The 13549-nt window shown below is 41.7% G+C and overlaps 3 protein-coding genes across 3 annotated transcripts; 1 reads left to right on the forward strand and 2 right to left on the reverse strand.

The window, feature by feature from the left end:
* Positions 1 to 7421: 7421 nt before the first annotated feature.
* LOC117250440 (uncharacterized) lies at positions 7422 to 8247 on the reverse strand. The gene has a single exon (XM_033616481.2). The coding sequence runs from the start codon at positions 8222 to 8224 to the stop codon at positions 7544 to 7546; it is 681 nt and encodes a 226-aa protein (XP_033472372.2). The 5' UTR covers positions 8225 to 8247; the 3' UTR covers positions 7422 to 7543.
* Positions 8248 to 11894: 3647 nt separating this feature from the next.
* Positions 11895 to 12773, forward strand: LOC144464768 (histone H2A-like). Its single transcript, XM_078172669.1, has one exon. It carries the CDS (start codon positions 11928 to 11930, stop codon positions 12309 to 12311), a length of 384 nt encoding a protein of 127 aa, XP_078028795.1. The 5' UTR covers positions 11895 to 11927; the 3' UTR covers positions 12312 to 12773.
* A 105-nt stretch (positions 12774 to 12878) lies between these two features.
* On the reverse strand, positions 12879 to 13412 carry LOC144464767 (histone H3-like). Its single transcript, XM_078172668.1, has one exon. The coding sequence runs from the start codon at positions 13359 to 13361 to the stop codon at positions 12951 to 12953; it is 411 nt and encodes a 136-aa protein (XP_078028794.1). The 5' UTR covers positions 13362 to 13412; the 3' UTR covers positions 12879 to 12950.
* Positions 13413 to 13549: the final 137 nt, after the last annotated feature.

The following is a 13549-nucleotide window of genomic DNA, read 5'->3' on the forward strand; positions in this document are numbered from 1 at the left end:
TTTTAAAAAGTTACTAATAAAATACAATTTACACATAAGTCTGAAAAGTTTTATTTAATTTTAACTATGAAAGACATTATTACAAGTCCCTGAAACACTGTTGGACTATGACATTAATATGAATTAAATATGTTCTAAGAAGCATGATGCATTTATTGACAACCACAGTTTTCCTTTTCAATTTAGAAAGGGTTATGTCATCCTCCCACACCACAAACACTACATTCTTTGTTACAGAGGGTCAAACCTAATATTTTCACTTTATTAACCTTATTCTCTTCCGAATTGCTTCTGCTTTTGTTTGTAATAAATACAGGTGATTACAAGATGACTGAGGAACAGCATTATGAGACACGTTTAAGTGATAGTCTAGTATGCATTAGGAATCTCAACCATGAAATTAATATATAGTCTACTGCACTATAATTCAACATCATAACGTTGCTTTTAAAGACTCAGTTTAATACACAACTTATACAGCAATGTTAAACAGATGAATTACATCATTAACATGAGGACGTGTCTCTTCAGGTGAGAGTTTGTCCATTGTTTTCCTCCTCCGGAGGTCTGTGAGTACCTGCCTCACGACCATGTTGCTGTCTATGACAGTCTGATGTAGAGTCACGGCACATCTTGTTTTCCATATTTTAAGACAAACTACACTGATGATCATTTGAAACAACTCTTTGTGTTTCGGGGGCATCTTCTCATCCAAGAGTCCATCCATACATAACAGATTTGTAGCACACTTTAAAGTTCACACCCAGACCTTTTAAAATGCTCCACACCTCTTGTGCTCTGTAACAGTTCATTAGCAGATGTTCTTGAGTTTCAGCAGTTGATCATTGGACATATTTTGATGGTAACGTAACAACTCCATGAAACAACTGCTCTCACTGGGAGTCTGCCCACTGATGTCAGCCATCTGTTGTCTCTGATGCTCTCTGACATGGTTTTATTTTTTTAATATATTTATCACTTCATTGCTATAATTATCAGATATGTATTTATATTTTATAAGGCCTCCATATTTATAATTATTAATTATATTAAAAATATGTTTACTGGATGAACTACACCAATCAATATTTAAATGTTGGTGTTCCATTAGATAATCAGCATATAATAATTTATAATATGGGCCAGTTCTGTCTCTCCCTCTCCTTTTTCTCCACAGTGATCTGTTCCCTATCCAGAGAGCATTTCTGAGGAATGCAGCAGACACATTTCTAACAAAAGCAACCTTTAATTTAATGCCCAGATCCACAGGCCCCAAACCCCCATATTCCTTACCTTTAAACATTATTTCTCTTTTAGTGACCTCTCTGGTTGTACCCCACACTAGATTAACACACTGTTTATTTAATTTCATAATCATTTTCTCTGACGGAGGAAAGATGTTAGCCAGAAAGAGTTTGGACAGGATGAAAGTTTTAATGATGTTGATTCTGGTTTTATAACTGGTACCTTTGTTCTCCCATTTTTTTACTTCTTCTTTGGTTTCAGTCAATTTTTGCTCCCAGTTTCTTTCACTACAATTATATGTATGTATATATATGTTATACCCAAAATTTTTATTTCATGATTAATTTGAACATTAATGTTAGGTTTGTCCCTCTCGTCTCCGATCCAAACTCCCTCTGTTTTACTATGGTTCAACTTAGCACCACATGCTAGTTCATACAGATTTAAATGATTAGTTAGAACGTCCATTTCCAATTGGTTCTTTATAATAACAGTGACATCATCAGCGTAAGCAATTGCTGTAAACTTGGGCATGTGACCCACACATATACCAGAGATCAAACTTTCAGAGTTGATTATTTTGATTAAAGGGCTTATAGCCAAAATGTACAAAGCAGCACTAAGAGGGCAGCTCTGTTTGACCCCTCTCTCGACCTCAAAGAGCTCAGATAAAACACCATTTACATTAACACAGACACTGGACTTCATATACAGACACTTAACTACATGAATAAAGTCACCAGGGAAACCATAAGCCTTCATAACAGCCCAGAGATAATCTCTGGAAATGTAATCAAAGGCTTTCTTTTGATCCAGCCCAATGATAAAGAATCTTTTGTCTGGTTTGGACACAGTTTCTCTAAGGATGCTCAGGTTATCCCACATTAATCTCCCTTTAATTGCACAGGTTTGTTCCTTATCTATAATTTTATCTAATATATCATGTAATCTATTCATAATTATTTTAGCAAGTATTTTATAATCTGTGTTCATAATAGTTATATGTCTGTAATTATCACTGACATCAGTGTCATCACCTTTTTTATACAACAAACATAAAACTCCTTGATAAAATGAGTCCCCCATACAGCTGCTGTTTAAATCTTCATTAAACATCGCAGTAAGGAGGTTAATTACATCATCGATATATAACTGATAAAACTCAGTGGGCAGTCCGTCTGGACCGGGACTTTCACCAGAGTTTAATTGTTGAATAGCATTCACCACTTCATCTTTTCGAATATTACCAGTTAGTTCAGTGAAGGTCAGAGAGCTGTATAACGGGACATGTTTTAACAAAATATTTACACAGTCAACTTCTATTTCTATTTTTTTTTATATGCGTCAGCACAAAGGTCTCTGATCACTTCTCTTTTCTGCATTTCACCATGGACAGTATCACCTAAATTATTTTTAATAGATTTAATAAATTTACTTTGGATTCGTTTGTGTCTTGATTTAATTGCATGAATTAAATTTCCTCTGCCCTCAAATTCTGACTGGTTATAGATACCATACAACAGTTCATTGTTATATTTATCTAACTGAAATTTAATATCTGACATAGTTTCTTCCTCTGCAATAGATCGTTCCTTCTTCTGTTTAAGATTAATATACGTCTTCATTAATGTATCATAATTTGTACATTTATTTCTCTACATTTATATTTAAAGAAATCTTTTATTCCATGTTTTAATATTTCCCACAATTTAATATCAGATTTGGATAGACTTTTTAGCTGTATTATTTCATGGATTTCTTGTTTCAGTTCTATTAATAAATCTATATGCTTTAAACACTGGGTGTTAAGTCTAAACCTCTGTTAGTGGAGCTTCCACATGACAGAAATGTTTTCACTAAGAAGTGATCAGAGAAGTCACTGAAAACAGCAGAATAATGAGATACATTAAAATGTGAAGACACATAAATTCTATCGATATGAGTTTTGGTTTTAGTGTCAAACCTTGTAAAATAAAGTCCAGAAGGATGAACAGCTCTACATACATCTGTTAATTTAACTTCGTTACAGATTTCTTTAAGAGTTTACCTTCTGGGCTCCGCTTAAATGCTATTGTGCTGCATCTGTCATTGTCATCTGTTACTGTATTAAACTCTCCACATAAAATAATTGTAAATCCAACCAATAACAATTCTCGAAGTCTTTTAAATAGCTGGACTTTCTTGAGAACATCTGGTGCAGTGTACAGGTTAATAACACGATATTTTTCACCCTGATAATAACAATCCAGCATCAGAAGTCTTCCTGGAATAATATCTCTTCTTCTGATTATGTTAACATCATGATGTCTGAAAATATACAAACACCACCAGCTTTACATTACACATTTCCCACTCTGCCACAGTTTACTAACATCTTCGACATGATTGTTCATATTCAGTCTCAGTTCTTGAGTACATAAGATGTCAAAGTCAGTATTAAGAAGATATTCAGTTTTTTCTTTTCTTAATGACATAGACTGAATACCACGAGCGTTCCAGGTGGCAACTTTAAGAAAACCCATGGTAGTTTATGTCAGTCTTAAGGTGTAGGCTTGTCATCCAGCCGTTTCTCCTTTTATGGGAGGTAAAGTGAGCTGGCCTTTTCTTTCCAACTAACTCAGTCGGGACCTCACTGTTTGAATTATTACTGCTCGGAGCAGGAAACTCAGGTGTGGGGGAGAAGGAGCTACTCTGCATCAGGAGGAGAAGGGAGGGGGTGCTGCTGGCCAGCTGTCAACATGTCACTACTGAAGTCAGAGCTGGGGCTCTCGCTGGCACTTTCATATCTTTGATCATCATTTTCATCAACACTCTCTTCCTCACTGTCATCACTCTCTTCCTCACTGTCAATAACTAAACTGCCCTCACCTGACAGAAAAGAGATGTCGTCAGGAGGGGCTGGTGGCTGTAGCTCCGCTACAGGAAGGTGCTGCTGCACGGGTGGAGTGTCACGCTGCTCAGTGGTGGACTCTCCGGGGGCCGTGCATTTGACAGTGTGACATTGTTTAGCCTGATGGTCGGTACTGTTGCATATGAAGCAGCTGGATGACTGTCCGGGGTAAATGATGCGGCCGTTGTACGGTCCAAGAGAGATGGAACTTGGTATTGCAATATGTTGACCGGTTCTGTCTTTGTGCATCTTGACCTTGTAACTTTCTGACTCCAGATGCCAAATTTATCCAGTGGTTTAGTGCAATGTAGAATAGTGCAGTATCTTTGTAAATATAGATTAACGTCATGGTCGGATATTCTGCCGGTCCAGAATTTGACTACCAGAGTGATGACATCAGTTTGTATGGATGATTCAATAGACCAGTCTCTCCATTTTTCCTCAGCATGTTTAGCTGCTTGAATTTCCAGGAAGCGCCTTAAAGGATCCTCCTGGAAGAAACACAGTTCAAAGTCTCTTCTATTTGAAAGAGTAAATGTCTGCGGCATTGATCCAGCAAGAATCAAACAAAAGGCTCTGACCGACATAGTCTCTGGTGGGAAGGTCGCTCTCACCTGTGAACTTCAGCCGCACCCAGTTCTGGCCGAACTTGTCAGAGCACCTGGCGTGTTGCTGAGGGGAGCCACTGGGCTCTCTGCCCTCGCGGGCACTGACGGGTTCAGGTGACTCAACTATTTTCCTCCTTTGCCTCTTCCGCTCATGGTAGATTCTTGACAGTTGGATCGTAAGAAATGAATGCCTTAAATTTTTACCGCCCGGGAGTGTGTGGACACTGGAGGAAAGCCGACAGACCCCGCTGACGTCCCGTCACCTCCCTCTGGTTCTTCTAGTGGAGGAGCAGATCACAGCCTGGGTCAGCGGGCTTTGGTTTAGAGCCAGGAGGCTTTGTCGTATTTGTCCGCGGGGGTTTCGTGCTCCTGTCCTCCGGGCGGGTCTTGTTCCTCTGGATCATCTATTGTAGCACTAAACCAAGTCAGAGTATCAACAGACAGCAACGTTTTTAATCAACATTTTAAAGTGGAAACAGACGACTTTTCAGTGAGCGAACGCTGCAGCCACAAACAAACAAACATCTATGACCCATCGTCTGTTTGATCATCTGAACACAGAACACGTTTCCTTGGAGCGGTCCTCCTCAAATGATCTGTGGTGAAAGTTACTATATTCTCTATTGATCCCACGTTAGCTAGCGAGCGTGCACAACGTAGTCGAAAAGTTTTCTATTTCTGCTTTGAACAAGCGATTGTGAACGCAAGGCTAACGTTGTATTTACCACAAAGATCTAAAATATGTATTTATTTATATCTTCATCCGTACAACATAAAATCATAATCATCATCATAATCACAATGTATTTGATATATAATAACAATAAAGCTTTCTATTCTATTCAAACTGCTAGCCTACATGTTATCCTATTGCCCCCCCCCATCTACATGCCAATATTTAGTAATAGTTATAGCGCCCCCTACTGGCAACAGGAAATGTCATGTTTTATACTTTGGTGTTTTACACGTTTTATACATCTCCTACAAAGTTGACCAGATTCATGTCAAAATTGGGAAAAATACACCCAAGACCTTGATGATGCTTTATCGTAAAAATTGTGCGTTTTCGTCAAAGTGTGTCGCCGTGGCATAGCGGTGAATTTTGATGTGTGGACATGATGACAAAAGTTGCTGTAACCTGACTCCACGTAGGCGTCCCTCCACAACTTCACACACATAAGGACAGTCCAGCCCTGAAAACATCTACAGAGCAACACTGAATCACCGTCATAGCGCCACCTGCTGGCAACAGAAACCAACTATTTTCATTCTTTGATGTCCCTCTTCCAGCAGGTTAATCAGACCCACCTCAAATTTGCTGAGAAAAGTCCCAAGACCTCGATGATACTCAGAAATGACGCTTATGAGTTTTCATCAAATGCTGTCACCGTGGCAACGCCTTATTCGCCATATAAAAGGGAAGCTGTTTTTAAGGGGCAAGGGATGCTTGAAAACTCACAAACTCAGAAGTCTTATATCGTGTTGTCTGATATGATTATTTATTTATTTATTTGCTTTAATGCAGCATGGGGGCTCAGTAGCACCCTTTTTGTTTTGACGGAGCAGCCCTGGCAGTATATTTTTCCTAGAGATATGACAATTGGTGGCAGTGTCAGAAATTAGCAAGGGCCACGGGCCATTTGGCCCGCAATTTATCCAAGAATGCCCCCAAAAGCCACGTTCCGGGGGCCAAAATTACCCCCAAGTTTTTGTAACAACTATATGTATTTATATTTTTAACAGTATTACAATCTGATATTAAAGTATAATTTTATTTTCATTAAATTAATTTACCGTCACGTCTACAACTCATTTTCCAGACAAAATCAACGAGATTGCACTGATTACATGAGAGTAATCTGACAGAGAAGGGGAGGGGGCTTTGCTGTACCATAAGTATAAATTAACCATTTCTTGGGTGATCTGTGTCGACACAATGACAAATTAAGGTAGAATGAATGTTAAATTTTAAATTAACTTACTTCCAGGACTGCATCTAAGGAGTTTATAGTAATTTGGCCTTTTTAACAGTAAAAGTAACTGTAATGTGGTGAAACATTAGTACTGCTATCAGTAGATTAATGGTTAAATCATCACATTTAAACTGGTTGAATTATAGAAAATCTGAGTGATATTTTGCAACCATAACTTTATGTAACCCATTATTTATTTCATTTATAGTGGTTTCTACTGAAGAGTGAAGACACTATCTTAGTTGGTTTTGCTTTTCATGTGCTTATTGTTAGAACGTAATTACAATTTTTTGATGGCCCCCAAACATTTCGAAAATGCCCCCATTTTTTAGACCGTGGGGGCCAAAATTGCCCCCAAAATATTTTGTTAATTTCATACCCTGATCTGTGGGTATATGCAACAGCCCAAGACATACAAAAAAAGCCTCTTGGAGCCTGCCCTAAAACCCAAAACAGGAAGTCAGCCATTTTGAATTTACTATGCCACTTTTGTGTCAGATCAACCGATGCTGGTGACCTTCACCGTCATCTGGATTTGAAACATGAAGTGAAGACAAAGTGTTAACAGCGACAATGTGACATTAACACAGCTACAGTAAATCTGAGGGACGCTCCTTTTAAACGTGTTTATTTCTGTCCTTTTCTTTGAAAGAATTTTAATATCTCTCTAATAAATGTTTTAAATGTGTTTAATTTTCTTTATTCCTGTAGCTCCTATCCTAAACTCAGCTGTGAGTGATGACAGTCAGGATGTAATGCTCTGTCAGGAAGGTGTGGGTGGCTCTTAAAAGAGCCTTTTTGTGGTTTTAATTCAGTACATTGACAGCTCACTTCTTTGCTGACTTCTTTGGAGCCGTTTTAACTGCAGGTTTCTTTCTGTTGGTGCTCTTGGCCGGCTTACTGGGCTTCTCTGCAGTCTTCTTGGCTTTTGACTTGGCCGCTGCAGATTTCGTCACCTTGGTGCCAGGAGATTTCTTGGAGGGTGTTGACTTCTTGGGCTTTGAGGCTGATGTCTTGGATTTTGTTTTGGGCTTTGAGGCTGATGTCTTGGACTTTGAGGCCGCTGTCTTGGGCTTTGAGGCCGCTGTCTTGGGCTTTGAGGCCGCTGTCTTGGGCTTGTTTGGTTTGGGCTTACTGCCTGAAGCAGCGGATCCCTTCCCTGACTTCTTGGGTTCGGCCTTTTTGCCTAGCTTGAAGGAACCGGAGGCCCCGTTCCCCTTAACGTGGACCAGAATCCCCTTCGCCACCAGATTCCTGAGGGCAGTCTTGACCCGGGTGTTGTTCTTCTCCACATTGTATCCGGTTGCATTCAGGTACTTCTTGATGGCAGCCAAAGACATGCCACCCCTCTCCTTGGACTCACCCACAGCTTTGCAGATGAGATCACTGACGGTGGGGCTGGACTTCGGTTTGGATTTGTGTTTAGAAGTCGCCTTCTTGCCTGGTTTGGCCGCAGGGGCGGCGGCTGGAGCTGGAGCCGGAGCCGGAGCTGTCTCTACTTCTGCCATGATCCTGTGACGGTGTCTTCTCCTCACTGAGAGTCTGAGCGGCTCTGAGCAGGCGGAGTCTTTAAGTGCGCGGTGAGAACCGTAGAGACTCAGCTCATCCTGTGTGTCCGTGCAGCCGTGCAGCTTGTGTTTTCTCCGCACCGATAAATCGCTCCTAACGGGCGGTGTGAGCGGAGCTGCGGGCCGACAGAGGAGGGGCTGATAGCGGACAGCTGTCTCTTCATATCCAGGTCATGTGGAGCTCTGGTGCTCTCTGCATTTTGTCCGACGAGCCTCCAAACCTCACCTGCTCCCCGCCGGGACCAGCGCTGCTCGGCGGCTTCTCCGGATCATTTCTCTCCTGAAAAGGTTTAAAACGCGTCACAGTCCCGCTAAAGGACGTTTTCAGCTGGATCACATGTTTGTCCAGAGGCTCAGTGTAAAAACAACCATCTGCTGTGGATGGGTTCGTTATAAACTGAAGTTATTCTGGTGACAGCAAACACACTTTGACTTCCTGTCAGAGCTGCTCCGTGTGCACAGGTGAGGACATGTCCTGTCATCAGGGCTGCGTCTATCAGCTGATCTGCTGTCACTGTGAGAGGCTGCAGGGAAATATAAAATACAATAATACAATAATTCTCACTCATAAAGAGAATAACTGTCTCTTGTCCTTCCTTCCTTCTCCTTCCTCATGACTGCTCTTTGGATCGTCTCATCACATCATCTTGATATTAGACAACATCAGCAGACATGTTCCCCACAATCATCATCACACACCTGCATATGACAAAAATATAAAAGAAAATAAGAAATGAGTCATTATACATATACATATATATTTTAGGAGCTATGAATTATTAGAAGAGTCAGGTTACATGAATATGGGCGGTGACACTAAGTGTGCCTTCCAGTATCCACACTACCAAACTATATATATAGTGTATATATATATATATATATATATATGTATATATATATGTATATATACACTATATAGTATGCCAGAAGAAGATTTAGTATGTCGCAGTATATAGTATGTCAAATACAATATGGCAAAAATACCATGTTCTACATCCGCTCTGATTCTGCAGTGTGTAAGTCAGCATGCTTTACTGTCTTTTCTGCCCAACAACCCTCTGAACATCGACTGAGCCACAGACGTCTCAATGACAGACGACAGCACATTCAAGTAACTGGTGACCAGTCGAATAATAATAACATGATTATTGATAGTTTAAGTGAAAAAATAATCATAAATATAACCGACAACAAAGGACATCGGTATTAAACAACAAGAAATTAGAGGAAATGTACGGCCTCTGTAATTTTACTATATGAATATGGTAGAATCTGTGCAGTTATTACTTATTGCAAAACAACAAGAGCAGAGCTCTCAGGGTTGACCAAGTAAACCCGGCAGTTTCCTGTTTCCTGCAGTCACTATTTATCTCGATTAATCAGTATTTTTATAGTTTAATTAGAATAGCATATAATTTTCTTTAACCCAAAAAGGGAAGAAAAGAAAATCATGTTGAAGATGGGTTTGTCTTTTAAAGCAAACAGCACTATTTTCAATTTAATTTTTATTTATTTTTTTATACACAGGTGTACAGTGCCATGGCAGCAGTCTGAATCCTTCGCAAAGGCCCCCTCACCCCTCGGGCCCCAGTGCATCCACACTGCTGACACTGTCTATATTTAGGCCCCTGCACATCATGAAGATTTCAGAAGTGAAATAACTAACAAACTGTTCACACTGCCAGCTGACATGTATCTGATCAATGATCTCTGACCTGGGGCCTGTATCAGGAAGCAGGATTAATGTCTCAGCGAGGTAACTTCAGGGTTAACTCTGGGTTTTCGGTCTCACGAAGCCGGTTCAGTTCTTATCGGGGTAGATCACCATGGTAACTTACTCTGAACGGCTATCCTGCTCCGGAGCAGGGTAAGTTCAGGGTTGAATCTGATCCTATAAAAAGCACCACCCACTGGCCAATCAGCTGTTGATGGCTGACAGAAATGCAGCCCAGTCATGACGGGAAGTTTAATTCATTTGATTGATTTTGATTTGAAAGTTTATTTTGAACATTAAAAAAGAAAAGAAAGCAACAACAACAGACAATGAAAAGATTGTTCAAAAAGGAGTGGAAAGAAGTGGAACTTTCATCCCACCCCTTCATAAGAAAGAAACTGATCATTTGCAGACACTTAATAGCACCATTAATTAGTGCCAACATTTTGTTTTGTTGGAGGAAATGATCCCTGTTAAAGATAATGGGCCTAATTGACAGCTTTGCTGCTGGAAATGTGGAAAGTAGCCTATCATGTCTACACTTCATGGTGTTTGAGGGATTTTCCTTTTTGTTTTTTAAAGAGGGACACTAGCTATATTTTTGTGCAGCTGTTAATTTCTAACACAGCTCAATATCAGGATGATTTTATTCAGACTATCAATTTGGTGTTGATATGATTTAATTGTGGCGTCAGCTTTAAGCTTTATTGTAGCATATATAACGTTATGACAAAGAAGACCAATTTATCAGACGCAATGATGTTAGACGATAATTGTAATACACGCAATTCATCTGCGCAGCATTGATTTCATGGGATTCAAGGGTGTGATCAGTGTCAGATGTACAGGTACAGGTACTGTAGCTACTTGAACCAGTGATGAGTCATTTAACCTACACATCATTTTATTTGCTGCCTTGTTTTGTCTTGATTTTTCCCTCTCTCCTCCTCTATTTCTTCTTTCCTCACCCGTTTTTTTTTTCTTGTCTATTATGTGATTTCATTGATGTTTTGACAGGGGAATTTCTTTGATAAGCTTTTAGTGGCTTCTAACCTCTCCGGCACTTTTCTTTTTTTAATCTTGTAAATGTTATACTGTCTGTTTTTAACATTATGTGCAAATAAACTAATCTAAACTAAAACTAAACATTATTCATCCCGTTATGTGTTGCCACGCATGTTTCCTCCTCCTGCAGCTGCCACGGTGTTGGCCTTTTCTCTAATGTTGCTTTTCTCCTCCTCATATTTTAGCAGAATTAATCTCTGATCCTCACGAGAAATACTTTTTCCCTCACATACGGCGCTCTGTGAGGACGCTCAGTGACGCTCTGTGACGCTGCGCTTCTCTCATGATTGTGATTGGTCCGCTGCGTGCGCGTTCACAGCTCTTGATAAAGCAACACTGAGTTACCGAGTTGATATCCAGCTTCGTGATACCGATTATCCTGATTGTTAGGGTTAGTCAACCCAGGATAGGTCTGGGTAACCCAGGAAAGGTTGATCTCGCTTCGTGATACAGGCCCCTGCTGTCACTCTGCCTCTAGGTTGTCACTCAGCTCAACAGAAAACACACAGTAACTATTGGGTGACACTTAATGAGGTTTTCTAACATTCAGGAATTATTTTTATAAATTAGTGTAACTGTAACATTTAAAGTCACTTCCACGTATTTGATTTATATTGATCTGAATTACTGTAACTGGGACGTGTTTATAAGGCGGTCCTGAGGCCGTGTGACTCATCTAACGGCTCTGAGCGCGCGCTTTGTGGTAAATACGGGAACGTCACTTGAGCTGTGTTCTGATTGGACGATTATAGATGCGCTCACTCTGACCAATCAGAGAGCAGCTGGGAGAATATATATATAAAGTGAGTTAGGGCGGTGAGTTAGTAAACTTTGATCGTTGTTGACGAATAAAATTAAAACAAGATGTCTGGTCGTGGAGGAAAAGGCGGGAAGGCGAGAGCTAAGGCGAAGAGCCGCTCATCTCGTGCCGGACTTCAGTTCCCTGTCGGCCGTGTCCACAGGCTCCTGAGGAAGGGGAACTACGCTCAGCGGGTCGGTGCCGGAGCTCCGGTGTACCTGGCGGCGGTGCTGGAGTATCTGACCGCTGAGATCCTGGAGCTGGCTGGGAACGCTGCCCGCGACAACAAGAAGACCAGGATCATCCCCCGTCACCTGCAGCTGGCCGTCCGCAACGACGAGGAGCTCAACAAGCTGCTGGGCGGAGTCACCATCGCTCAGGGCGGCGTGCTGCCCAACATCCAGGCTGTGCTGCTGCCCAAGAAGACCGAGAAGCAGAGCAAGAAGTAAACAAACAAACAAACAAACAAACGGCTCTTTTAAGAGCCACACACACTGAACTAAAGACTCTGATCCTGTCTGGTCTATTAACATATGTTAGTAACTGTAACATTAATATGAATGCACCTCCATTTTGCAGAGACAATGATGGCGGACAGGCTCCTCTCAAACACTTTCTGAACTCACTCAAAAGCCAGTTGACTTAATGAATGTTGATTGCAGCAGAGCCTGTCCACAGGGTGGACTAATACAAAGTAAGGAAACATAATCCAAATCCACTGGAATTTCTCAATGGTGGGATCAATAAAGGTCTATTTTATGTCATCTTACATTTTTGAAAAATACAAAACATTGAGTCGTCTAAACTTGACAGCACGCCACAGAAACCTCTGTCGCCGCTGACCAGTGTTTGAGGTGTAACTGCAGAGTGACACAGACACACAGAGGTTCTGCTGCACAGCTAGAAATCCCGCTTCAGGAGCGCAGTTCAACACTTAAATAGTTGCTGGATTGATCACGTGCTTGCTGTGATGTTACCAGTGTGTGTCAGGGGACGTGTAGCTCTGTTAGTGTGTGTATGTGGCTCTTAAAAGAGCCGTTGGTTTTACTGAGTGGTCTGAGATCAGCCTCAGCTGGTGCGGGCTGAGTCTAAGCCCTCTCTCCGCGGATCCTGCGGGCCAGCTGGATGTCTTTGGGCATGATGGTGACCCTCTTGGCGTGGATGGCGCACAGATTAGTGTCCTCGAAGAGACCCACCAGGTAAGCCTCGCTGGACTCCTGCAGAGCCATGACGGCGGAGCTCTGGAAGCGCAGGTCGGTCTTGAAGTCCTGAGCGATCTCCCTGACCAGGCGCTGGAAGGGCAGCTTGCGGATCAGCAGCTCTGTGGACTTCTGGTAGCGGCGGATCTCTCGGAGGGCCACGGTACCGGGCCTGTAACGGTGAGGCTTCTTGACTCCGCCGGTGGCCGGGGCGCTCTTGCGGGCAGCTTTGGTGGCCAGCTGCTTCCTGGGAGCTTTTCCTCCGGTGGATTTACGGGCGGTCTGCTTGGTTCTTGCCATCTTGGTTTATTAGCTCTCTGTGTGTTCACAGCGAAACAAGGAATACTGACACACTGTCAACAGCCGCCTTATAAAGGAGCTGCCGGAGACAGGGCGGCGCTCATTGGTCCAGGCCGGGATGAGCACGCGCACTCAGGCTCATCAGCTATTGGTCAAAACAAATTCGAAATATAAAGCGCGCGCACAGA

This window comes from Epinephelus lanceolatus, chromosome 11 (genome assembly GCF_041903045.1).
Source record: "Epinephelus lanceolatus isolate andai-2023 chromosome 11, ASM4190304v1, whole genome shotgun sequence".
NCBI lineage: Eukaryota > Metazoa > Chordata > Actinopteri > Perciformes > Serranidae > Epinephelus > Epinephelus lanceolatus.

Excerpts from the sequence above, each read along its gene's own strand:
- LOC117250440 (XM_033616481.2), bottom strand. The coding sequence starts at position 8,224 with ATGGCAGAAGTAGAGACAGCTCCGGCTCCGGCTCCAGCTCCAGCCGCC.
- LOC144464768 (XM_078172669.1), top strand. The coding sequence starts at position 11,928 with ATGTCTGGTCGTGGAGGAAAAGGCGGGAAGGCGAGAGCTAAGGCGAAG.
- LOC144464767 (XM_078172668.1), bottom strand. The coding sequence starts at position 13,361 with ATGGCAAGAACCAAGCAGACCGCCCGTAAATCCACCGGAGGAAAAGCT.